Source organism: Salvelinus fontinalis, chromosome 26 (assembly GCF_029448725.1).
Source record: "Salvelinus fontinalis isolate EN_2023a chromosome 26, ASM2944872v1, whole genome shotgun sequence".
Taxonomy (NCBI): domain Eukaryota; kingdom Metazoa; phylum Chordata; class Actinopteri; order Salmoniformes; family Salmonidae; genus Salvelinus; species Salvelinus fontinalis.
In genome coordinates, this window is record NC_074690.1 from 43,805,264 (window position 1) to 43,831,731 (window position 26,468).

The 26,468-nt window shown below is 43.5% G+C and overlaps 1 protein-coding gene across 5 annotated transcripts in view; it reads right to left on the minus strand.

Annotated features, from left to right (window-relative positions):
- Nucleotides 1–26,468, minus strand: part of LOC129824403 (transcriptional repressor p66 alpha-like) — a 43,942-nt gene that overhangs the window by 8,146 nt on the left and 9,328 nt on the right. The window contains exons 2-7 of one of the 5 annotated variants that reach the window (XM_055884018.1): nucleotides 12,978–13,487; nucleotides 7,208–7,337; nucleotides 3,951–4,079; nucleotides 3,586–3,663; nucleotides 3,318–3,446; nucleotides 2,757–2,951 (exon numbers count right to left, since the gene is read on the minus strand). In XM_055884018.1, the coding sequence (XP_055739993.1) occupies nucleotides 2,757–2,951; nucleotides 3,318–3,446; nucleotides 3,586–3,663; nucleotides 3,951–4,079; nucleotides 7,208–7,337; nucleotides 12,978–13,483 (1,167 nt within the window). In that variant the 5' untranslated portion in view covers nucleotides 13,484–13,487. Of the gene's footprint in view, nucleotides 1–2,756; nucleotides 2,973–3,317; nucleotides 3,447–3,585; nucleotides 3,664–3,929; nucleotides 4,080–7,207; nucleotides 7,338–12,977; nucleotides 13,488–26,468 lie in introns of all 5 variants that reach the window. The other 4 variants (XM_055884015.1, XM_055884017.1, XM_055884016.1 and 1 more) reach the window with 4 other exon arrangements.

The following is a 26,468-nucleotide window of genomic DNA, read 5'->3' on the forward strand; positions in this document are numbered from 1 at the left end:
TTGGACACAAATCAGAACTTTGACCACTTTCCCAACAAGTTAGACACAAACATGTATGCATCTTGTTCTACTTCCCTGCTATTCAAATCTGGAATCAGAACATAATTATCTTCTACCAATCAAAAGGTTACAGCTGTTTGTCACCGTTTAGACTGATGGAAACTTGATAGCTAACGCCAGCTAACAGCGCTCTCATGTCTCGTCATTGAGCAGCACAAACGGAGCCATTGTTATGGATACCGATGCAAAAAAGAGCCACGTAAAAACAAAAATCACAAATTCTAGTTCTCTCCTCTTTCACCATCTAAGCTATCAACTCCAAACCAACATTGAGATGTTCATACAGATGCTACTTAGATTGCTTGTCAAAATATTCTAGTCATCTCTCTTCCTTCCAGGCCTTTTCTTCTCTTGACTTTATATTGCGATTGGCAACTTTCATAAATTACGTGCATTACCACCACTGACCTCGTTTGTCTTTCAGTCACCCACGTGGGTATAACCAATGAGGAGATGGCACGTGGGTACCTGCTTCTAGAAACCAATGAGGAGATGGGAGAGGCAGGACTTGCAACGTGATCTGTGTCAGAAATAGAACTGATTTCTATTTTAGGCAACGCAGACGCTCGTTGGCGTGTGCGAGCAGTGAAGGTGCAATAATTGAATAACATAGATTTCTACATTTATTTTGCAACGCTCGCGCCGTGTGCGCGAGCGGTGTGGTCAGCCTGTTAGGTATGCTGCAAGGAGGCATGAGGACTGCAGATGTGGCCAGGGAAATAAATTCCAATGTCTGTACTGTGAGATGCCTAAGACAGCGCTACGGGGAGACAGGACAGACAGCTGATGGTCCTCGCAGTGGCAGACCACGTGTAACATCACCTGCACAGGATTGGTACATCTGAACATCACACCTGCGGGACAGGTACAGGATGGCAACTACAACTGCCCGAGTTACACTAGGAACGCACAATCCCGCCATCAGGGCTCAGACTGTCCGCAATAGGCTGAGAGAGGCCTGTTGTAGGCCTGTTGTAAGGCAGGTCCTCACCAGACATCACCGGCAACAGCGTCGCCTATGGGCACAAAACCACCGTCGCTGGACCAGACAGGACTGGCAAAAAGTGCGCTTCACTGACGAGACGTGGTTTTGTCTCACCAGGTGTGATGGCCAGATTTGCGTTTATCGTCATCCCGATTTGCGTTTATCGTCAAAGGAATGAGTGTTACATCGATTTGGACGTGGAGGGTCCGTCATCATCGGACTGAGCTTGTTGTCATTGCAGGCAATCTCAACGCTGTGCGTTACAGGGAAGACATCCTCCTCCCTCATGTGGTACCCTTCCTGCAGGCTCATCCTGACCTGACCCTCCAGCATGACAATGCCACCGGCCATACTGCTCGTTCTGTGCGTGATTTCCAGCAAGACAGGAATGTCAGTGTTCTGCCATGGCCAGCGAAGAGCCCGGATCTCAATCTCATTGAGCATGTCTGGGCTAGGGCCATTCCCCCCAGAAATGTCCGGGAACTTGCAGGTGCCTTGGTGGAAGAGTGGGGTAACATCTCACAGCAAGAACTGGCAAATCTGGTGCAGTCCATGAGGAGGAGATGCACTGCAGTACTTAATGCAGCTGGTGGCCACACCAGATACTGACTGTTACTTTTGATTTTGACCCCCACTTTGTTCAGGGACACATTTTTCCATTTCTGTTAGTCACATGCCTGCGGAACTTGTTCAGTTTATGTCTCAGTTGTTGAATCTTGTTATGTTCATACAAATATTTACACGATAAGTTTGCTGAAAATAAACGCAGTTGACAGTGAGAGGATGTTTCTTTTTTTGCTGAGTTTATATATACTTTTGGAACTATAACCATTTAAAATGTGCATAAACACAGCAGACATTGTGGCTTTGAATGAGAACCATAGGAATACAAATGGTTCTGCTCCTTGGCCAATTAAGCTACAAGACCAACTTCAAAACATTCAGGCTATGCTAACTTCAAGTTCTTTAGAATCTTTATCAACTACCTACATATACATTTGCATAAATTAGCATAAAGCAACGTACCAACAGTAACTCTTGAACCGTTCAAGCTAGATACACCAAACCGACTTGCACATGTTCTGGCTATCTTAACTTAATATTCTTTAAATAGTTAATCAACTATAACTGTATAAATTAGCATACAAATGTCCCACCAACAGTAGATTAAGGCAGCCCCCCGCACCTCTCTGATTCAGAGGGGTTGGGTTAAATGCGGAAGACACATTTCAGTTGAACGCATTCAGTTGGTCAACTGACGAGGTATCCCCCTTTCCTAACTCTTGAACTGTTCAAGCTGGAGACACCAAAGCAATTTTCACATGTTCAGGCTATTCTATCCACTGCCACAAAAATACTGAAGGAAGTCACAATTTTCATTAATGGAAAAAACCCCATCTAGTTGTTATTATTATCATCACAAACTTGATGCTCTTAAAAGAGGCAGTGTACAATGTTCAATGAGTCTCAATAGGGAAATTATGTTTTTAAATCATGTAGAAACCTAATATTCCACAAATTACTTTTTCATTTCAATCACAGGTATTTATATCAACATTTTAGGTTTTTATGATAATAAAATGTATTTACAGGGTTACATATTAGGTGAGGGCACAACATGTGCTTCAGAAGTAGCTAGAATTCATATAGGCTGTATTTGAATCGATAAACAAATAAAATAAAAATAGAGCCCTGCCTCGGACCCACCCACCTGTGAGATGTTGACCAGCAGGCTGGCATTGTTGATGTTTCCCACCCTGATGAGGCCAGACTGCATGAGGCCTCTCTGGGCCTGGGTGCCGGGTACGTTGGCCCTGGAGGCCAGCAACAGGGGAGGGGGGCCAGAGCCTCCAGAGCCAGATCCTGACAGTTGCTGCTGTTGCTGCTGCCGGAGAGACTGGATCTGCTGAGGAGACACAGCGATTGGCTACAAAGGGGGTCAGGGGAGAGAATTGGGAGAGATTGGACCGAGGAGGAGAAGAGAGACAGGGCAGGGATAAAGAGGGCCAACATTGGACAGAGAGAGGGCATATAGAAGAAGAGAGCATTGGACAGTCGTGCTCATGGGACAGAAGAGGATGAGGGACACAGCAGCAATATGTGAGGGAGGGTGGAGAGATAAGGGGGGGGATGAAAGAGACCGAGACAAAAAGAGAGAGAGAGAAAAGAAAAAACAGGTGAATGTAGTCAAAAACACAAAAGTCAGTCATGAGTAGTGAGTATTAATATCCTCTGATGACCAGTTTGGCAGGTAGATTGTGGTCTCTCGTACCTGTGCCCCTCTAACCAGGGGTGGCATGATGATCTGGGAGTTGTGGGGGCCATGTTTGGAGGAGATCTGCTGCCCGCCCCTCACCAGAGGTGGTGGAATGACTGTGCCTGAACTCCTACTTGACCCCACCTGGGGATGAAATAAAGTCTTCGGACTCATGTCTCGGTCTTAAACTAAATGATGAAATGAACAGAAACGTGGTAAACATGAAGAAAAAAAAAAACGTGTGTGTGCATACAAGCTTGTTCGTGTGAGAGAGATGTCTGACCTGCTGGGAGCCTTTGCTGGCTGTAATGGATCCCCGGATCAGAGATGGAGGAGCTGCAGAACCTGACAATACTGAGGGCTGTGGAACAAGACAGAGATGGATAGAATGAGCTGGGTATGTGTGTGTCTATTTGTACGTTTGTGGAAGTATGCGTCTGGGTGAATGTATTTGTGTTTACCTGTGTGGCTTTTTCTGTATCGCGTGCGTGCGTGTGTGTGTGTGAGAGCAAGAGAACTGGGATCTGAACTCCAGTTTTCCACTTTGGGAAACCAAATTCCTTCTTGGGCAGAGGGTGACACTGATTTTATGTCACAGGGCAGGGCTACCTCATCACGACAACTCACCTTGGCTACATGCGTCCATACCTTCTGCAGTGTGTCCTTCTGTGTCTGGCTCTGTCGTAGTTTCTTCAGCAGCACCAGCTTGGCCTCCTCCTGCCTCAGCTCCCCTTTCAACTGCTTTATGATGCGATCCCTGTCCTCTGGACTGGTCTTCTACACACAGAGACCAGACAAAGACCAATTAGACCAGAGAGAGAGAGACCAGCGCGAGAAAGGCCAGTACAGCAGACACAGAGAAGTAGCTAAAAAGTATTAAGTAGTTGCAAAGTTGTTAATTATCTAAAATGCTAAAGTTGTCCGTGACGAGATTCGAACACGCAGCCTTTGGGTTGCAAGACCTTCGCGTTATACCTTGCCTGAAGTAACATTCTATCTTATGTAACCATACCATAAAGTAACATATCATACTAATTTGAGTGTCCCGGATTTACATTCACTATGCTACGTTTAGCCTCAGTGTATGAATAGAAAAGGTGTATACAGCAGTAGTTACATAGGATGAGCCTTATCTAGAGTACAGTGCATTCGGGAAGTTTTCAGACCCCTTGACTTTTCCCATTACAACCTTATTCTAAAATGGATTAAATGTTTTCCCCATCAATCTGCACACAATACCCCATAAATACAAAGTGAAAACAGGTTTCTAGAAAGTTTTGCCAATTTATTAAAAATAAAAACAGAAATACCTTATTTAAATAAGTATTCAGACCCTTTGCTATGAGACTTGAAATTGAGCTCAGGTGCATCCTGTTTCCATTGATCATTCTTGAGATTTTTCTACAACTTGATTGGAGTCCACCTGTGGTAAATTCAATTGATTGGACATGATTTGGAAAGGCACACACCTGTCAAAATAAGGTCCCACAGTCTATATAAAGGTCCCACAGTTGACAGTGGATGTCAGAGCAAAAATCAAGCCATGAGGTCGAAGAAAGGGTACCATTTATGCAGCATTGAAGGTCCATAAGAACACAGTGGCCTCCATCATTCTTAAATGGAACAAGTTTGTAACCACCTAGATTCTTCCTAGAGCTGGCAGCCCGGCCAAATTGAGCAATCGGGGGAGAAGGGCCTTGGTCAGGGAGGTGACCAAGAACCCGATTGTCACTCTGACAAAGCTCCAGAGTTCCTATGAGGAGATGGGAGAACCTTCCAGAAGGACAACCGCCTCTGCAGCACTCCACCAATCAGGCCTTTATGGTAGAGTGGCCAGACAGAAGCCACTCCTCAGTAAAATGCATGTCAGCCCGCTTGGAGTTTGCCAAAAGGCACCTAAAGGACTCTCAGACCATGAGAAACAAAATTCTCTGGTCTGATGAAAACAAGATTGAACTCTTTGGCCTGAATGCCAAGCATCACTTCAGGAGGAAACCTGGCACCATCCCTATGGTGAAGCACGGTGGTGGCAGCATCATGCCGTAGGGATGTTTTTCAGCGGCAGGGACTGAGAGATTAGTTAGGATCAAGGGAGAGATGAACGGAGCAAAGTACAGAGATATCCTTGATGAAAACCTGCTCAGGATCTCAGACTGGGGTGAAGGTTTACCTTCCAACAGAACAATGACCCTAAGCACACAGCCAAGACAACACAGGAGTGGCTTCGGGACAAGTCTCTCAATGTCCTTGAGTGGCCCAGCCAGAGCCTGGACTTGAACCTGATCGAACATCTCTGGAGAGACATGAAAATAGCTGTGCAGTGATGCTCCCCATCCAACCTAACAGAGCCTGAGAGGATCTGCAGAGAAGAATGGGAGAAACTCCCCAAGTAAAGGTGTGCCAAGTTGGGATGTACAATATATCGGTGAACATATCGGAATAGGCCAATATTAGCAACAATGCCAACATCGGTATCGGCACGATTTCTAGTTTGACGCCGATGTGCAAAACCGATGTCAAAGCTGATGTGCATACCTATATAACGTAGGTTAATGACGTAATGACGGCACGTAAAATTTTGCGCTGTACATGCAACACAGCATTCCTAACCAAGCCCACAATGTCTGCTGTGTGGATCGAGCAGTCAACAAGTCGAGCAGTCATTTGAAAGAGTAAGAAAATCTCAGCGAGACAACTCAATGGCAAAATCCATTAACTTGCCCTTAACAATTAACCATTCTCTGTCGTGGGTGACCAAGTGCGCTATTTTTCAGATGTTGCCCTACCGGAGTTACACAGTAACACTGCCGACACAGGCTGTGAACCATGCTCGATGCAATGTACAAGGACCGCTACCTCGATGCAGACAAGAAACAGGGTTTACGTGAAATGTTACAGACACAGCTGGACAAGATAGAAACGGACACAGTGACAGTGTGCACCGAGGAAGAGAGGCCACGGACAGACAGAGTTGAAACTTCACATGTTTGATGAAATCCTGGTTGAGAATGAAACGACTGAACAAATGAACAACGAAACAGCACAGCAAGTAAGTGAATGAAATAGGTTTTGATTGTTTTACTGGTAATTGGGACATAGGTAAATCCCAACAAAATAACTTTTTGGTCAGTGTGGTGTGTGTAACCTTTATTTAACTAGGCAAGTCAGTTAAGAACAAATTCTTATTTACAATGACGGCCTACCCCGGCCAAACCCGGACGATGCTGGACCAATTGTGCCCCGCGCTACTGGGCTCCCAATAACGTCTGAATGTGATACAACCTGGATTCGAACCAGGGACTTTAGTGACGCCCCTTGCACTGAGATGCAGTGCCTTAGACCGCTGTGTCCACGTGTGTGCGTTAACTATTTAAACTGTACTAGAATGCTTAAAAGGCCGCTAAAAGTTTAAATATCGGTATCGTTTTTTTTGGCAAGGAAAATATTGGATATCGGTATCGGCCAAAAATGTCATATTGGTGCATCACTAGTGCCAAGCTTGTAGCGTCATACCCAAGAAGACTCAAAGCCATAATCACTGCCAAAGGTGCTTCAACAAAGTACTGAGTAAAGGGTCTGAATACTTAAGTAAATGGTATATTTCAGTTTGTTATTTGTAATATATTAGCAAAAATTGTCATTATGAGGTATTGTGTGTAGATTGATGGGGAAAAAACGATTTAATACATTTTATAGAGTAAGGCTGGAACGTAACAAAATGTGGAAAAAGGGAAGGGGTCTGAATACTTTCTGAAAGCCCTGTATATATGAAGTGGGTAAAAAACGATGTAACATTATTAAAGGGACCAGTGTTCAATGACTATGTACATGGTGCAGGATTAAGTACTGGGTGGTAACAGTGACTAAAGTTCAGGGCAGGGTACTGGTATAGTTCTTTCACTAACCATAAGTAGGTCTGTGTCCAGCTCCTTGAGGTGGTTCAAGCCGTTCATCGGCGGACTGCAGGAGTCATTATCCGACAGGACAATGACATCATCGTCTGGGGACAGGAGACGCTTCTCCCTCATTAAGGTGCTAATCGAAGAAGAACATAGTGATTAATTCTACACACAATACCCTATAATGACAAAGCAAAAACAGGTTTTTAGAAATGTTTGCTAATTAATAAAAAATAAATAAACTGAAATATTACATAAGTATTCAGACCCTTTACTCAGTACTTTGCTGGTGCACCTTTGGCAGCGATTACAGCCTCGAGTCTTCTTGGATATGACGCTACATACTTTGCACTAGTCCTGAGTGCTCTGGAACTTTATGCCATTGATCTTTTTCTCAATCATAACTAGTTTCCCAGTCCCTGCCACTGATCAACATCCCCACAGCATGATGCTGCTACCATGCTTCACCGTAGGGATAGTGCCAGGTTTCCTCCAGACGAGATGTTTGGTATTCAGGCCAAAGAGTTCAATCTTGTTTTCATCAAACCAGAGAATTTTGTTTCTCATGGTCTGAGAGTCCTTTAGGTGCCTTTTGGCAAACTCCAAGCGGGCTGTCATATGCATTTTAATGAGGAGTGGCTTCCATCTGGCCACTCTAGCATAAAGGCCTGATTGGTGGAGTGCTGCAGAGGCGGTTGTCCTTCTGGAAGGTTCTCCCATCTCCACAGAGGAACTCTGGAGCTCTGTCAGAGTGACCATCGGGTTCTTGGTCACCTCCCTGACCAAGGCCCTTCTCCTCTGATTGCTCAGTTTGGCAGGGCGGCCAGCTTTAGGAAGAGTCTTGGGGGTTCCAAACGTCTTCCATTTTTTAGAATGATGGAGGCCACTGTGTTCTTGGGGATCTTCAATGCTGCAGGAATGTTTTGTTACCCTTCCCCAGATCTGTGCCTCGACACAATCCTGTCTCGGAGCTCTACAGACAATTCCTTCGACTTCATGGCTTGGTTTTTGCTCTGACATGCACTGTCAACTGTGGGACCTTATATAGAGAGGTGTGTGCCTTTCCAAATCATGTCCAATCAATTGAATTTACCACAGGTGGACTCCAATCAAGTTGTAGATACATCAAGGATGATCAATGGAAACAAGATGCACCTGAGTTCAATTTCGAGTCTCTTAGCAAACGGTGTGAATACTTATGCAAATAAGGTATGTTTTTTATTTTTCATAAATGTGCAAAAATGACTAACGACCTGTTTCCACTTTCTCTTTATGGGATTTTGTGTGTAGATTGATGAAGGAAAAAAAGTAAATTGATCCATTTTAGAATGACGCTGTAACGTAATAAAATGGAAAAAGGGGTCTGAATACTTTCTGAATGCACTGTATGTATAGCACATTATCAAGTCATCGAGTGTTAATGAAAAATTGTTTTTTGGGACGAGGATATTGAGAAAGGAGGATCAATTATCCAGGTTTAGACCATACCGTGAAATTCTACCTTACAAGCCGTTAAGAAACAATGCAGTTCAAGAAGTAGAGTTAAGAAATGATTTACTAAATAAACTAAAAGTAAAAGATTTAATAAAAAGTAACAAAATAACAACACGGCTATATACAGGGGGTACCGGTACAGAGTCAGTGTGAAGGGGGGACAGGTTAGTCGAGGTCATTTGTACGTGTAGGTAGGGGTAAAGCGACTACTCATAGATAATAAAACAGTGAGTAGCAGCAATTGAAAAAACTAGGGGGGGGGGGGTCAATGTAAATAGTGCAGGTGGCCATTTGATTAATTGTTCAGCAGTCTTATGGGGCTTGGGGGTAGAAGCTATTAATAAGGAGCCTTTTGGACCAAGACTTGGTGCTCTGGTACTGCTTGCTGTGCGGTAGCAGAGAGAACAGTCCACGACTTTGTTGACTGGAGCCTTTGATTTTTTGGGGGGGCCTTCCTCTGACACCGCCTAGTATATAGGTCTTGGATGTCAGGAAGCTGGGGCCCAGTGATGTACTAGGCCATACGCACTAGCCTCTGTAGCGCCTTACGGTCAGATGCCGAGCAGTTGCCATTCTAGGCGGTGAAGCAACCGGTCAGGATGCTCTCGGTGGTGCAGCTGTAGAACTTTGAGGATCTGGGGACCCGTGCCAAATCTTTTCAGTCTCCTGAAGGGGAGAATATGTGCCATCTTCACGACTGTCTTGGTGTGTTTGGACCATGATAGTTTGTTGGTGATGTGGACACCAAGGAACTTGAAATTCTCGACCCGCTCCACTGCAGCCCCGTCGATGTTAATGGGGGCCTGTTTGGCCCTCCTTTTCCTATAGTCCACGATCAGCTCCTTTGTCTTGCTCATATTAGGGAGCGGTTGTTGACCTGGCACCACACTGCCAGGTCTCTGACCTCCTCCCTATATGCTGTCTCATCATTGTCGGTGATCAGGCCTACCACTGTTGTGTCATTGGCAAACTTAATGATAGTGTAGGAGCCGTGAAAAGGGAGTGCAGGAGGGGACTAAGCACGCAACCCAGTGTTGAGGATCAGCGTGGCAGATGTGTTGTTGCCTACCCTTACCACCTGGGCTGGCCCGCCAGGAAGTCCAGGATCCAGGTGCAGAGGGAGGTGTTTTGTCCCAGGGTCCTTAGCTTAGTGATGAGCTTTGTGGGCACTATGGTGTTGAACGCTGAGCTGTAGTCAATGAATAGCATTCTCACATAGGTGTTCCTTTTGTCCAGGTGGGAAAGGGCAGTGTGGAGTGCGATTGAAATTGCGTCATCTGTGGATCTGTTGGGGCAGTATGTGAATTGGAGTGGGTCTAGGGTGTCCGGGAGGATGCTGTTGATGTGAGCCATGACCAGCCTTTCAAAGCACTTCATGGCTAGCGACGTGAGTGCTACGGGGCAGTAGTCATTTAGGCAGGTTACCTTCGCTTTCTTGAGCACAGGGACTATGGTGCTCTGCTTGAAACAGTTATTACAGACTCGGTCAGGGAGAAGTTGAAAATGTCAGTGAAGACACTTGCCAGTTGATCTGCGCATGCTCTTAGTACACGTCCTGGTAATCCGTCTGGCCCTGTGGTCTTGTGAATGTTAACCTGTTTAAAGGTCTTGCTCACATCGGCTACGGAGAGCGTGATCACGCAGTCATCCGGAACAACTGGTGCTCTCATGCATGCTTCAGTGTTGCTTGCCTTGGTATTTAGCTGGTCTGGTAGGCTTGCGTCACTGGGCAGCTTACAGCTGGGTTTCCCTTTGTAGTCCGTAATAGTTTTCAAGCCCTGCCACAGCCGAGTGTCAGAGCCGGTGTAGTAGGATTCAATCTTATTCCTGTTTTGACGCTTTGCCCGTTTGATCATTCGTCTGAGGGCACAGCAGGATTTCTTATAAGCGGCAGCTCTAGCCTTTAGCTCGGTGCAGATGTTGCCTGTAATACATGGCTTCTGGTTGGGATATGTACGCTCAGTCACTGTGGGGACGACGTTGTCAATGCACTTATTGATGAAGCCGGTGACTGAGGTGGTATACTCCTCAATGCCATTGGATAAATCCCGGAACATATTCCAGTCTGTGCTAGCAAAAGAGTCCTGTAGCGTAGCATCCGCGTCATCTGACCACTTCCATATTGAGCGAGCCACTGGTATTTCTTGCTTTAGTTTTGCTGGAAAGCAGGAATCAGGAGGATAGAATCATGGTCAGATTTGCCAAATGGAGGGTGAGGGAGAGCTTTGTATGCCGCTCTGTTTTTTCCTCTGGTTGCACATGTGACGTGCTGGTAGAAATTAGGTTAAACGGATTTAAGTTTGCCTGCAAAGTCCCCGGCCACTAGGAGCGCCGCTTCTGGATGAGCATTTTCTTGTTTGCTTATGGCCATATACAGCTTGTTGAGTGTGGTCTTAGTGCCAGTATCAGTTTGTGGTGGTAGATCGATGGCTACGAATAATATTGATGAAAACTCTCTTGGTAGATTGTGTAGTCTACAGCTTATCATGAGGTACTCTACATCAGGCGAGCAATATCTCAAGACTTATTCCATATTAGACATCGCGCACCAGCTGTTATTGACAAATACCCCTCGTCTTTCCAGACGAAGCTGCTCTTTCCTGCCGATGCACGGAAAACCTAGCCTGCTCTATATTCTCTGTGTCGTCGTTCAGCCACGACTCGGTGAAACATAATATATCGATCGAAGATCATCCACTGTTATTTTCCAGTGATTGCACATTGGCCAATAGAACGGATGGTAAAGGCGGTTTACCCACTCGCCAATTAATTCTCACAAGACACCCCGCCCCCTTTATTTCCGTCATTTCTTCAAGCTAATGACGGGGATTTGGGCCTCGTCTTGACAAAGCAGTATATCCTTCGCGTCAGACTCATTAAACAAAAAATCTTTGTCCTGTTCGAGGTGAGTAATCGCTGTTCTGATGTCCAGAAGCTGTTTTGGTCATAAGAGACGGTAGCAGCAACATTATGTACAAAATAAGTTACAAACAACGCAAAAAAACAAACAAAATAGCACAGTTGGTTAATAAGAGCCCGTAAAACGGCAGCCATCCCATCCGGCGCCATTATTCATTACGCTGCTGCTACTGTTTATTATCTATCCTGATTGCCTAGTCACTTTTACCCCTACCTACATGTACACACAGTATTACCTCAATTACCTCATAACCCCAGCACATTGACTCGGTACCGGTACTCCTTGTATATAGTCTCGTTATTGTTATTTTATTGTGTTACTATCTTTTTTTGTTGTTGTTGCAAATTGTCATACATCTTAACTCTGCATTGTTGGGACAGGGCTCGTAAGTAAGCATTTCATGGTCAATTCTACACCCATTGTATTCGACACGTGACAAATAAATTTGATTTGATTTGTTAAGGAGTAGCAGTGTTTGTATTGGAAGGCTATTAGTTTATATCTGTTCTCCTGGGTCTAGAATCTTCTGTGGGCTTGCCAGTTGCCGCTAGTCTAATGACATTCTGTTTGAGTTTGACCAGCATCAATGAAATGTGGATTGCTGTAAACCTTTATGGATATGAATAACCCAGTTTAGATTGGAAAATGAAAGTTAAATGTAGCGCAAATGATGAACTCTAATGAGACAGATTGTCAATCCTCAGAAGTGGGCATTACAGTACGCAGCCCTCTCCTCCTCGGGGTTTAGCACCTTGAGAGTATGTGTGTGTCACCCCATTACCACTTCCTGTGGATTAATCACTCATCCAAAGCAGGTCACATGACCCTCCACTCAGGCATCATCACGTGACCCTGTCTCTCACGCCCCCCCCCGTTCCTTCCACAGTGGAAACCATGGCAACGGCTGGTTGGAACCGGTTGGTGACAACACAGGCTTCATTTTGTGGAGGGGAGTTTTAGGGTTCAGGTGGTGACAGGGGAAATGGAGGGAGGGCCAGGCACTGGAAGTTTTGAAGGACAGTTTTCTTTTGAAAAAAAGTATTAAAAAACTGCACCCCCCCCAATAGTAGGTACTCCGTTCAATAAAAGCAATTTAGATTACAATTACAAAATCTTCTTAAAAAAGTACTCTCATTGATCTCACACTATGCCCCCCCACACACCAAACAGGTTTTAAACACTTGACTTCCGTCAGAACCGAATTCTAAAACTAACTAAGTGCCATCTTGAAACTACTCGAGTAGTCAGGGAAACTGACCTCAAGTCAGTTTTGAATGACGCAGAGTAAATGGTACCAGAACTATAGTAAAAGGAGCTGATCTCACATCAGTTTTTAGGATAATAAATACAGTGTGGTCTCACCCTCTCGAGGTGCTCATGTCCAGCGCCTGCTCTCTTGTCTGGACCTCAACTTTAATGGTAGCCTTCACCTCCGTTGCCGTCATCATACCACTAGCCACCGTCGGTTCCGACTTCACGGTCCTGTTCCGCCCATCTAGAGGCACCTCACTTTTCACCCTGACCTGGTCGCTGTGGTCATTCCTCTCAGTCCGGTTGTCTAAGCTCGGATCTGACCATTTCGGGGCCCAGTCCCGCTCTGGCTCCTTTGCTGGTAACACTAGCGATAATTTTAACTTGGGTAGTTCTGGTGCCTTCTCAGGCTTGACCACATGTTTAAACTGGTCTAGGTCATCTTTTGTGGTTTCGCGTTGTGGTTCCGGTTTAGTTGAGCTCTCATCATCCTGGTCTGGAGCTCCAGTCTCTGCCCGGTCTAGTTTGGGCTTCTTGCAGTCAGACTCAGTGGGAGGGACTTCTCTCCCTAGCGCCCTCTTCTGACTGCGCGTCTGGCGAACAGCCTCCTCAGACATCCCCCTACAAAAAGAGAGAAGAAGAAGACTTGGTCAGACATTCACTTGAATAGACAAAGCTGACATCAATAGACAGTAAAGCATATAGCCTTGGACCAGGATGGGTATAGCTGACCTCAAATCAGTTGTAAAACATAAAGTCTATAGAACTTGGACAGGCATAGCTGACCTTGAATCCATTTTTAGAGATAAAGCCCAGCTGACCTTGAAGCACTTACTGAGGACAGAGGCAAAACACAACGCCAGATTCAGTCCCTCTCTATTAAGCTAGCTAAGTGGGCACCAGATGTTGTCCTGTGGGACAGAATGGAGACAGACGTACAGTAGCTAGTTCTCTCTCCTTTGCTCTCCCTTGTCTGTCAATGGGACCGATGGCTATGGGATTGGAACACACATGACCACCTTGGTGCCCACTACCCAGATGCTAGCGGGTCTTAATCACTACCTCCCGTTTATACACACACACACACACACACACACACACACACACACACACACACACACACACACAGACACAGGAGCTGCCAGGAAACAAGAAGTTGAGAGACTTGACAAAACTGGAGACAAGACTAGACTGTCTGTAGGAGATACTCCGAGACTAATCACAGTCATACAGTAGTGTGAGGAGTCGTGTCCTGCGTCACACATGTGGACTGGGGTCCCACTGCTGTCCTCCATAAATAAACAGAACACTCACTCACTCAGGCCCCTTGTCTGCCCAGTGACGCACGGCAGGAAGCTACGGCTTCGGGGGGAAAAAACTGCCACATTAACCCTTTCACCACCCTCCTTTTTCCTTTTCTCAGAATAGGGTAGTTATGGCGGCAAATATGCAGCACACACTGCCACACTCCTTACTGTACCTGGGCCACACACACACACGCGCTCACATCTTATCTGATAAAAGAAAGCTGACTCAAGTTTTTTTTGTTTTTTTTCAACCTCTCTGACATCACTGAGGCACACATGACCCTTCCCAGGATTCATAGGGAGACACAAAGCACTTTTTCTAAGAACCAGTCTAAACCGGTTGGCGAGTGATTGTGTGTGTGTGTGTGTGTGTGTGTGTGTGTGTGTGTGTGTGTGTGTGTGAGAGAGGCTAAAGCAGTTTTTAACCCTTTGAGGGCCGAAACGGAAACTCAGTTTCTACACTAACAGACGCTTGTATAAGGGATAGGGAGTGAGAGAGAGGGGGCAGAGACGAGAGGAAGGGGGAAAGAAGGGGGGGGGGGGGGATTTGAGGGAGGTAGCGTTCCAAAACACACGTCTGCCGGGAAGATGAGGGAAGAAAAAAAAGAGAGAGGGAGGGAGGAATAAAACGCCCAAAATACTGAAGGACACTCATGTCTGCTGCTGTCAAGACTACAACTAGAACTTTTCTGATCGGCACTAGGCAGTAGGGCCTACAAGGCACAGGTCTGGGATCAGCTCACCCTCCTCAAATCCTAAGCTCATCTATTAGGGCACAAAACTAACTTTCGATTAGATTAGTGTCGAAAACTCATTTGATGCTCCCTGACTGTCTATGAACGTAGCTCCATTATCATTTCTACACAGTTTGCTTTCAGTCATTTTAAAGTATATTTAGTTCATTTCCCACCCCTGGTTTAAAGGCTACTTGATCCTATTGTTACAGTGAAAAGTGCAGTGTCACTGTCTATAGAGTGTAGTGGAAGTTGACCCTATCAGCAGCCGGTCCAAGGGCAGTTCAGCTTTTTAACAGGCAAGGTCAGGATCTGAATGACTTAATGGCAGACATGTATCCGGTTACATCTCTATGGAAGCTCACACATCCACCAAGATGATAGATCCATCAGAAAGCTCTCCCCCTTCGCTACACACAGGAAAGGGAAAGAGGGATACCTAGTCAGTTGCACAACTGAATGCATTCAACTGAAATGTGTCTTCCGCATTTAGCCCAACACGGGGGGCTACCATAATCGACATCCACGTCTTCGGCGCCCGGGGACCAGTGGGTTACTGCCTTGCTCAGGAGCAGAATGACAGATTTTTACCTCGTCAGCTCGGGGAATCAATCCAGCAACCCCAACGCTCTAACCACTAGGCTACCAGGTCTACATTGGCATGATCTTCATCATCACCAACATCATCATCACCGTTGGAAGTTGACCGCTGGTTCTCTTATACAACAGTTATCAGCCAATAACAACACAATCAGGCCTCTGCACAATAACCTAACGTAGCAGGCATCTTCCCCACAGTGACAGTACGTACATACCAAAACCAGAAGCCATGGATTAGAGGCAACATCCGCACTGAGCTAAAGTGAAATGTCAGAATAATAGTAGAGAGAATGATTTATTTCAGCTTTTTTTTCTTTCATCACATTCCCAGTGAGTCAGAAGTGTACATACATTCAATTAGTACTTGGTAGAATTGCCTTTAAGTTGTTTAACTTGGGTCAAATGTTTCAGTTAGCCTTCCACAAGCTTCCCACAATAAAAAAAGTTGGGTAAATTTTGGCCCATTCCTCCTGACAGAGCTGGTGTAACTGAGTCAGGTTTGTAGGCTTCCTTGCTCACACACGCTTTTTCAGTTCTGCCCACAAAATTTCTATAGGATTGAGGTCAGGGCTTTGTGATGTCCACTCCAATACCTTGACTTTGTTGTCCTTAAGCCATTTTGCCATAACTTTGGAACTATGCTTGGGGTCATTGTCCATTTGGAAGACCCATTTGCAACCTAGCTTTAACTGCCTGACTGATGTCTTGAGATGTTGCTTCAATATAATCTACATCATTTTCCATCCTCATGATGCCATCTATTTTGTGAAGTGCACCAGCCCCTCCTGCAGCAAAGCACCCCCACAACATGATGCTGCCACCCCCATGCTTCACGGTTGGGATGGTGTTCTTCGGCTTGCAAGCATTCACCTTTTTCCTCCAAACATAACGAAGGTCATTATGGCCAAACAGTTCTATTTTTGTTTCATCAGACCAGAGGACATTTCTCCAAAAAGTATGATCTTTGTCCCCATGTGCAGTTGCAAACCGTAGTCTGGCTTTTTTATGGCGGTTTTGGAGAAGTGGCTTCTTCCTTGCTGAGCGGCCTTTCAGGTTATGTCGATATTGGACTCGTTTTACTGTGGATACAGATACTTTTGTACGTGTTTCCTCCGGCATCATCACAAGGTCCTTTGCTGTTGTTCTAGGATTGATTTGCACTTTTTGCACCAAAGTACGTTCATCTCTAGGAGACAGAATGCGTCTCCTTCCTGAGCGGTATGACGGCTGCGTGGTCCCACGGTGTTTATATTTCTGTAGTATTGTTTGTACAGATAAACGTGGTACATTCAGGCGTTTGGAAATTGCTCCCAAGGATGAACCAGACCAATTATGTCAATTAGCCTATCAAGAAGCTTCTAAAGCCATGACATTATTTTCTGGAATTTTACAAGCTGCAAAATAGTAAAAACGATAGTTTGTTAACAATAAATTTGTGGAGTGGTGGAAAAAACGAGTTTTAATGACTCCAACCTAAGTGTATGTAAACTTCCGATTTCAACTGTGTATATAAAAACAAAAATGTAAATAAATAAATCGGCCGATTAATCGGTATCGGCTTTTTTTTAAATCCTCCAATAAATTGGTATCCGCGTTGAAAAATCATAAAATCGGTCGACCTCTAGTCTGTAAGCTGTTAGTGTCTTAACGACCGTTCCACAGGTGCATGTTCATTAATTGTTTATGGTTCATTGAACAAGCATGGGAAACAGTGTTTAAACCCTTTACAATGAAGATCTGTGAAGTTATTTGGATTTTTACGAATTATCTTTGAAAGACAGGGTCTTGAAAAAGGGACGTTTATTTTTTTGCTGAGTCTATTTATCTCTCCATGGTTGCAGAATCTTATCTATTTTTATTAATTTTCTATTGAAATGAATTGTGGTATGTGAATTTATATATTTTTTAGATGTGAATACCAAGTATGTCCACTTCACCATCCGCCCATTTTATTGGTAACCTACAAGGTAGTGTAAACACAGTATTGGTTAATATGAGGACAGGGGGTGCTGTTGTCACTTTTTCTGGAAAACGTGTCCAATTTAAACGGCTTCCTACTCAATTCTTGCTCGTACAATATGCATATTATTATTATTGGATAGAAAACACTCTCTAGTTTCTATAACCGTTGGAATTATGTCTCTGAGTGAAACAGAACTCATTCTACAGCACTTTCCCTGACATGGAGTGAGATTTCAGAAATCTTGGCCCCTCTTCCCAGGTCAGTTGTAAGGTCCCTGTAAATGCTATGAGGATACAAACACTGCCTACGTCTTCCTCTAGATGTCAGTAAGGGGTGACGCTTTGAATGGAGTCGATTGCGCAATCAGGGCCTGTATAAAACACCAATGACCGGAAGTAGCTTTCTTTTCGTCTCTGCGCCTGACGCACGATGGTCGTCGGACTTGCCTCCTTCCAAGCTGTTGTTTAGCCAGTAATATTTCTCCGGTCATGCTTTTACTCGTTATAGGTGTTAAAAACATCATAAGGTAGTTAATTTGAACCGTTTTATAGCAATTTATATCCGTTTAGGGCGATTTTATGGCATTTCTGTGTGATGCACTTTGAGGAGCTGGGCACTTTGAGTGCATGGTGAACGTTAGTGGCCATTTCGACGGGACAAGAGGACATCTTTCGACCAAAAGACGATTAGACCGGAGAAAGGATTCATTGCCCAAGATTTTGATGGAAGAACAGCTCATAGTAAGAACTATTTATGATGATAAATCGTGTTTCTGTCGAAAAATGTTAAACGCTTATGCCGCCATTTTGTTTGGTGTAGCTTCGCTTTGGCGCAACCTGTATTGAAAAGTAAGGATAATTTAAAAAATGTAATTCAGCGATTGCATTAAGAATTAAATTGTCTATCAATCGCTGTCAACCCTGTATTTTTTAGTCAAGTTTATGAGTATTTATATATAAGACTAGATCACTGTCTTATATGGCCCCTGACATTTTCTGACCAGCTTGGCTACTTTTCTCATTGTATAACCACAATTTTGGTGGCTAAATATCCACATTTTCGAACAAACTCTATATGTATGTTGTAATATGATGTTACAGGAGTGTCATCTGAAGAATTCTGAGAAGGTTAGTGAAAAAATTAATACATTTTGGTGGTGATAATGCTATCGCTCTTTTGCTGGGGTAATGTTTGCACATGTGCTATGCTAATATAACGATTTATTGTGTTTTCGCTGTAAGACACTTAGAAAATCTGAAATATTGTCTGTATTCACAGGATCTGTGTCTTTCAATTAGTGTACGCTGTGTATTTTTAAGAAATGTTTTATGATTAGTAATTAGGTAATACACGTTGCTCTCTGTATTTATTCTAGTCGAGTTGTGATGGTGGGTGCAATTGTAAACTATGATTTATACCTGAAATATGCACATTTTTCTAACAAAACCTATCCTATACCATAAATATGTTATCAGACTGTCATCTGATGAGGTTTTTTCTTGGTTAGTGGCTATCAATATCTTTATTTGGCCGAATTGGTGATAGCTAGTGGTGTTGGTGGACAAAGAAAAAATGGTGTCTTTTGCTAAGGTGGTTAGCTAATAGATTTACATAGTGTCTTCCCTGTAAAACATTTTAAAAAATCGGACATGTTGGCTGGATTCACACGATCTGTATCTTTCATTAGCTGTATTGGACTTGTTAATGTGTGAAAGTTAAATATTTAAAACAAATATTTATTTTGAATTTCGCGCTGTGCCTTTTCAGTGGAATGTGGGAGGAGTTCCGCTAGCGGAACCCCAGTCCCAGACAGGTTAACGATCCAATACGTAATATGGTACACTTGTCATAATTAGGTTTTAATCCACAGAGGTTAGAAAAGTGATCAAGATCTTCAATGATACTATGCAGGGATCCAGATTGCGTATTTAAGAAAAAAATAGAGTCATCGGCATTCATTGACACTTCAGTTTTTATCTCTTGGATTTCTAACCCCTTGATGTTCTTGTTGGATCTAATTTTAATAGCTAGCATTTCAATGGCTATAATAAATAGATATGGAGACAACAAACAGCCTTGTTTTTCTCCTCTTAAAAGCTCAATATTTTCTGAGAAGTAACTATTATTTACATCTGGGGTCGCTGTACATAACTTTAACCCATTGTATTAGAGATTCAACTGCTATGAAGACCAGGCCTGGTATCTTAGATGTTTCATAATGTTCAATTGTTTCAAGTAATTCCCGTGTATTATCTCCAATATATCATCCATGTAAATTAACCTGTCTGATCAGGATGAATATCTGGTAAAACCTTTGCTATGCATTTCGCCAGGATTTTTGTATCACAACATTGAAGTGTTAGAGGCCTTCAGTTTTTTAAATGGACTGGATCTTTATACTTAGCACCTGGGTCCTGTTTAAGTAGTAATGAAATCAGACCTTCTTGCTGAGTACCTGCTAATAATGGATCTTTTTTTATTTAACCTTTATTTAACTAGGCAAGTCAGTTAACTTCTTCGGGGTAGGGGGCAGTATTTTGACGTCTGGATGAAAAGCGTGCCCAAAGTAAACTGCCTGTTACTCAGGCCCAGAAGCTAGGATATGCATATAATTGGTAGATTTAGATAGAAAACACTAAAGTTTCTAAAACGGTTAAAATGATGTCTGTGAGTATAACAGAACTGATATGGCAGGTGAAACCCCGAGGACAAACCATCCAGGATGCTTTTGTTTTATTTCACTGTTTTCAATTGGTTTTCTATGGGAAACTAGATTTCTGAGGCACCTGGTTGCAGTTCCTATGGCTTTCACTAGATGTCAACAGTCTTTAGAAATTGGTTGATGTTTTTCTTTTGAGTAATGAAGACGTAGCCCTGTTCAGACTGAGTGTCAAGCCAAGTGGACTCTCGTGTTTGGGGTGCGCGACCTGGAGCTCGCTCCACTTTGATTTTATCCGCTATTGAACACAGTATATTCCGTATTAAATTGTATTGATTATTTACGTTTTAGGATACCTAAAGTTGGATTAGGAAAGTTGTTTGAACTGTTTGGACCAAGTTTACAGGTAACTTATTAGATAATTTGTAGTCATGTTGGGCGAGTTGGAACCGGTGTTTTTCTGAATCAAACGCGCCAAATAAATTGACATTTTGGGGATATAACGAAGGAATTCATCAAACAAAAAGGACCATTTGTGATGTTTATGGGACATTTTGGAGTGCCAACAGAAGAAGATCTTCAAAGGTAAGGCATGAATTATATCGTTATTTCTGACTTTCGTGTGGCACCTCCCTGGTTGAAAATGATTTGTTATGCATTTGTATGATGAGGCGCTGTCCTCAGATAATCGCATGGTTTGCTTTCGCCGTAAAGCCTTTTTTGGAATTCTGACACGGCGGCTGTATTAACAAGAAGTTAAGCTTTATTTTGGTGTATTGCACTTGTGATTTTATGAAAGTTAAATATTTAAAATAATTTAATTTGAACTTTGCGCTCTGCAATTTCACCGGATGTTGTCGAAACAGCCGTAACAGGTTATCCTCAATAATGACAAAACTAAACTAATTGTGTTTTCTAAAGCAAGAAATAGACCTCTGAACCTATTACTACCTGTCAGGGCAATGAGATTGAGACTGTAACCTCATATATATCTTGGAATTTTAATTGATGACGGCCTCTTTTAAATTGCATATTCAACAACTTACAAAAAAATCAAAATTTGAAGTTTGGATTTTATTTTAGGAGTAAGGCCTGTTTTTCTTTTGAAGCCAGAAGGAGGCTAGTATCAACTACATTTATGCCTATACTAGACTATTGGGATATTTATATGAATGCTTCCGCTCAGTGTTTGAGATCAATTGACACACTTTACCATGAAGCATTGAGATTTATTTTAAAACTGCAAAACCCTTACGCACCACTGCACTTTGTATACCAGGGTTGGCTGGCCTTCTCTAGTCAATCGTAGGCTCAGTCACTGGTATACGTTTATTTACAAAGCCATTTGGGTTTAGTACCATTTTATTTGGGCATTTTTATTGTTCAGAAATGTGGTGGGTACTCTCTTCTTTCGCAGGACTTTATCCTGCTAACTGTTCCAAATGTCCGAACTGAACTTGGTAAAAAGGGCTTTTATGTACTCCGCGCCATTAGCTGGGAACGCCTTACAGAATACTTTTAAACTGGAAGAACTTGTCCCGATTGGTGTTTTTAAATCATTGATGAAGGATTTTGAGGCTGATTCCCTGACCTGTCAAAGTTTTTAAATTTGCTGTTTTATTGTTATACTCTTGTGAATTCGATAGTTTTTTTTACTAGATTACCTGTAGTTTTTCATGTTGTCTGTCTGTAATTGTGTAATGACTTGGTGCTGCCTATCTTGGCCAGGACGCTCTTGAAAAAGAGATTTCAAATCTCAAATGAGCCCATCCTGGTTAAATAAAGGTTAAATAAATAAAACATTTTTTTTTCTTAAATACAGCTTCATAAATCCGTTCAAGCTCTATTATCGGATGATGACAAGGGTGGGGAAAATGGATTGGTTTGACCCAAAAATGATAAGGTCTGTTGAATTTATGAATAAATGGGTTGGTGATGCAAAATCTTTGGTCACTGAACATCACCCTGAAATAGATGCCGATGACAGTGCGTCAAAAAACTCTAGGAGATCCTCAAAGGCTTCCTCCACAACTTCAACTAGGATAAGGGATGGCCCTCTTGGCCAAGGCAGAAGCAGAAATACTAGCTGAGCTAAATGACAAAAAGGAAAACCTGGAAATGCAAGCCCATCTAATGCCAAAGTAAAAGTTCTGGAAGAACATGAAGATTCCTTACAAATGGGACAAAAGACACAAAAGGATTTGCATGAACGTATATCATGAGGAGTCCAGAATAATGAGGTCTCTTAGAACCCTGGAAAAGGTCAATCCGTATTCTGTGGAGAACTCACCAGAGGAGGATGAAATGTACACTAGTCCTCGCCTGAACCCAAAGCGCATTCAAGATGTATGGCCTAGGAGTAGCCACCAGCATATATCTTCATGGCCAACAGGTGGCACCAATATGCCAAACAATTCTGAGCAGGTTAAATTTGCTGCTGTTCTACACAGACAAAGCAAAGTGACTGAACTCATTGTCAAGCAGCAAAGGTTGACTACTTCCTGTCAGAGAAATTCCAGTCATTCATAAGAGCCTTTGAGCACAGTATAGACAGCAAAGCTGACAGGAGTCAAGACAATATTTATTTCTTAGAGCAATATACAAATGGTCAAGCAAGAGAACTAGTCTGCAGCTGTCATCATATGGAAGCTGGGGTGGGTTACAGGGAAGCTAGGAGGCTATTAGAACAGCATTTTGGAAGTGAAATGATAATATTTCAACTCCTTACATGGAGAATTGGGCTGGTCTGCCATTGAAACTGAGGATGGTAATTGTATTTATTTAATTTAACTAGGCAAGTCAGCTCTGCACACATACGCACTTTTCTTGCAAGGATGCTGCAATGCTATACAACATATTGGATTTATGGATTAAATGAATAGCACCTCAAACATGAGAATAATCCTTTTAAAATGACCATTCAAACTTGAGATCTGTAGCCTGTGATATTCAAGAATGAACTAACCAATGAGCTTGTTTCAGAAACCTTGTGCTTTTCATTGAGGCAGATATCCAGCTTTAGCTTTGGTTTGAGAGTTTGGGTTTTGGAGTTCTGTTCCCAATGAAAGGGTCTTGGATATCTGCCTCTCAATGAAAAGCACAAGGTTTAGCCAAAGTACAATCCATGGAAAATAAAAGACAAACTACGATCACATATATCCTACCAACGGGACATTAAAAACTGTAATATCTTATGTTTCACCGAGTCGTGGCTGAACAGCGGCATGAATAACATACAGCTGGCGTGTTTTAAGCTTTTCGCCAGGACAGAACAGTGTCCTCTGGTAAGACAAGGGATGGTGGTCTATGAATATTTGCAAACAGCTGGTGCACAAAATCTAAGGAAGTCTCGAGCTTTTGCTCACCTGAAGTAGAGTATCTCATGATAAGCTGTAGACCACACTATTCACCAAGAGAGATTTTATCTATATTCTTAGTAGATGTCTATTTACCACCACAAACCGATGCTGGCACTCAATGAGGTGTATAGGGCCATAAGCAAACAGGAAAACACTCATCCAGAAGCGGTGCTCCTAGTGGCCCGAGGACTTTAATGCAGGGAAACTTAAATCCGTTTTACCTAATTTCTACCAGTATATTAAATGTGCAACCAGAGGGAAAAACTCCAGACCACCTTTACTTCATACAGAGACACGTACAAAGCTCTCCCTCCATTTGGCAAATCTGACCATAATACTATCCTCCTGATTCCTGCTTACAAGCAAAAACTAAAGCAGGAAGCACCAGTGACTCGATCAATAAGAAAGTGGTCAGATGAAGCAATGCTTCATACAGGACTGTTTTGCTAGCACATATGTTCTGGTATTCTTCGGATGGCATTGAGGAGTACACCACATCAGTCACTGGCTTCATCAATAAGTGCATCGATGACGTCGTCCCCACAGTGACTGTACATACATACCCCAACCAGAAGCCAGGGATTGCATGCAACATTCACAATGAAAGCTTCGTCTTTCAAGGAGTGGGACTCTAAACCGGACGCTTATAAAAAAAAATCCTGCTATGCCCTCAGACGAACCATTAAACAGGCAAAGAATCAATACAGTACTAAGATTGAATAGTACTACACTGGCTCCGACGCTAGTCGGATGTGGCAGGATTTACAAACTATAACAGACTGAGCTGCCCAGTGACACGAGCCTACCAGACCAGCTAAATTACTTCTATGCTCGCGTTGAGGGAAGCAAAATTGAAGCATGCATGAGAGGCATGCATGAGAGCATCAGCTGTTCCGGACGACTGTGTGATCACGCTCTCCGTAGCCGATCTGAGTAAGACCTTTAAACAGGTCAACATTTATCATTCATAAGGCCGGGGGGCCAGATGGATTACCAGGACGTGTACTCCGAACATGCGCTGACCAACAGGCAAGTGTCTTCACTGACATTTTCAACCTCTCCCTGTCCGAGTCTGTAATACCTACATGTTTCAAGCAGACCACCATAGTCCCTGTGCCCAAGAACACTAAGGTAACCTGCCTAAATGAGTACCGACCCGTAGCACTCACGTCTGTAGCCAAAAAGTGCTTTGAAAGGCTGGTCATGGCTCACATCAACACCATTATCCCAGAAACCCTAGACCCACTCCAATTTGCATACAACCCCAACAGATCCACAGATGATGGAATCTCTTTTGGAGATTGCAGGAGATTCCTGGACAAAAGGAACACCTACGTGAGAATGCTATTCATTGACTACAGCTCAGCGTTCAACACCATAGTGCCCTCAAAGTTCATCACTAAGCTAAGGACCCTGGGACTAAACACCTCCCTCTGCAACTGGATCCTGGACTTCCTGACGGGCCGGCCCCAGGTGGAAAGGGTAGGTAACAACACATCTGCCATGCTGATCCATAACAGGCGGGCCCCTCAGGGGTGCGTGCTTAGTCCCCTCCTGCACTCCCTGTTCACCCATGACTGCATGGCCAGGCACGACTCCCACACCATCATTAAGTTTGCAGACAACACAACAGTGGTAGGCTAGATCACCAACAACGATGAGACAGCCTATAGGGAGGTGGTCAGAGACCTGGCAGTGTGGACAACAGGAAAAGGAGGACCGAATACGCCCCCATTCTCATCGACTGGGCTGTAGTGGAGCAGGTTGAGAGCTTCAAGTTCCTTTGGTATTGACTTCACCAACAAACTAACATCGTCCAAACACACCAAGGCAGTCGTGAAGAGGGCACGACAAAGCCTCAGTAGACTGAAAAGATTTGGCATGGGTGCTCAGATCCTCAAACAGTTATATAGCTGTACCATCGAGAGCATCCTGACTGGTTGCATCACTGCCTCGTATGGCAACTGCTTAGCCTCCGACCACAAGGCACTAAAGAGGGTAGTGCGTACGGCCCAGTACATCACTGGGGCCAAGTTTCCTGCCATCCAGTACCTCTATACCAGGTGGTGTCAGAGGAAGGCCCTAAAAATTATCAAAGACTCCAGACTCTCTCTGCGACCGCACGGCAAGCAGTACCGGAGCACCAATTCTAGGTCCAAGAGGCTCCTTAACAGCTTCTACACCCAAGCCATAAAACTGCTGAACAATTAATCAAATGGCTACCCAGATTATTTGCATTCCCCCCCCCACTCCCTCTTTTACGCTGCTGCTACTCTCGGTTATTATCTATGCATAGTCACTTTAAATCCACCTACAGTTGAAGTCGGAAGTTTACATATACATAGGTTGGAGTCATTAAAACTCGTTTTTCCAACTACTCCACAAATTTCTTGTTAACAAACTACAGTTTTGGGAAGTCAGTTAGGACATCTACATTGTGCCTGACACATGCAAATTTTTCCAACAATTGTTTACACACAGATTATTTCACTTCTAATTCAGTGTATCACAATTCCAGTGGGTCAGAAGTTTACATACACTAAGTTGACTGTGCCTTTAAACAGCTTGGAAAATTCCAAAAAATTATGTCATGGCTTTAGAAGCTTCTGTTAGGCTAATTGACATAATTTTGGTCAATTGGAAGTGCACCTGTGGATGTATTTCAAGGTCTACCGTCAAACAACTCAGTGCCTCTTTGCTTGACATCATGGGAAAAATCTAAAGAAATCTGCCAAGACCTCAGAAAAAAAATTGTAGACACAAATCTGGTTCATCCTTGGGAGCAATTTCCAAACGCCTGAAGGTACCACGTTCACCTGTACAAACAATAGTACGCAAGTATAAACACCATGGGACCACGCAGCCGTCATACTGCACAAGAAGGAGACGCGTTCTGTCTCCTAGAGATGAACGTACTTTGGTGCAAAAAGTGCAAATCAATCTCAGAACAACAGTAAAGGACCTCATGAAGATGCCGGAG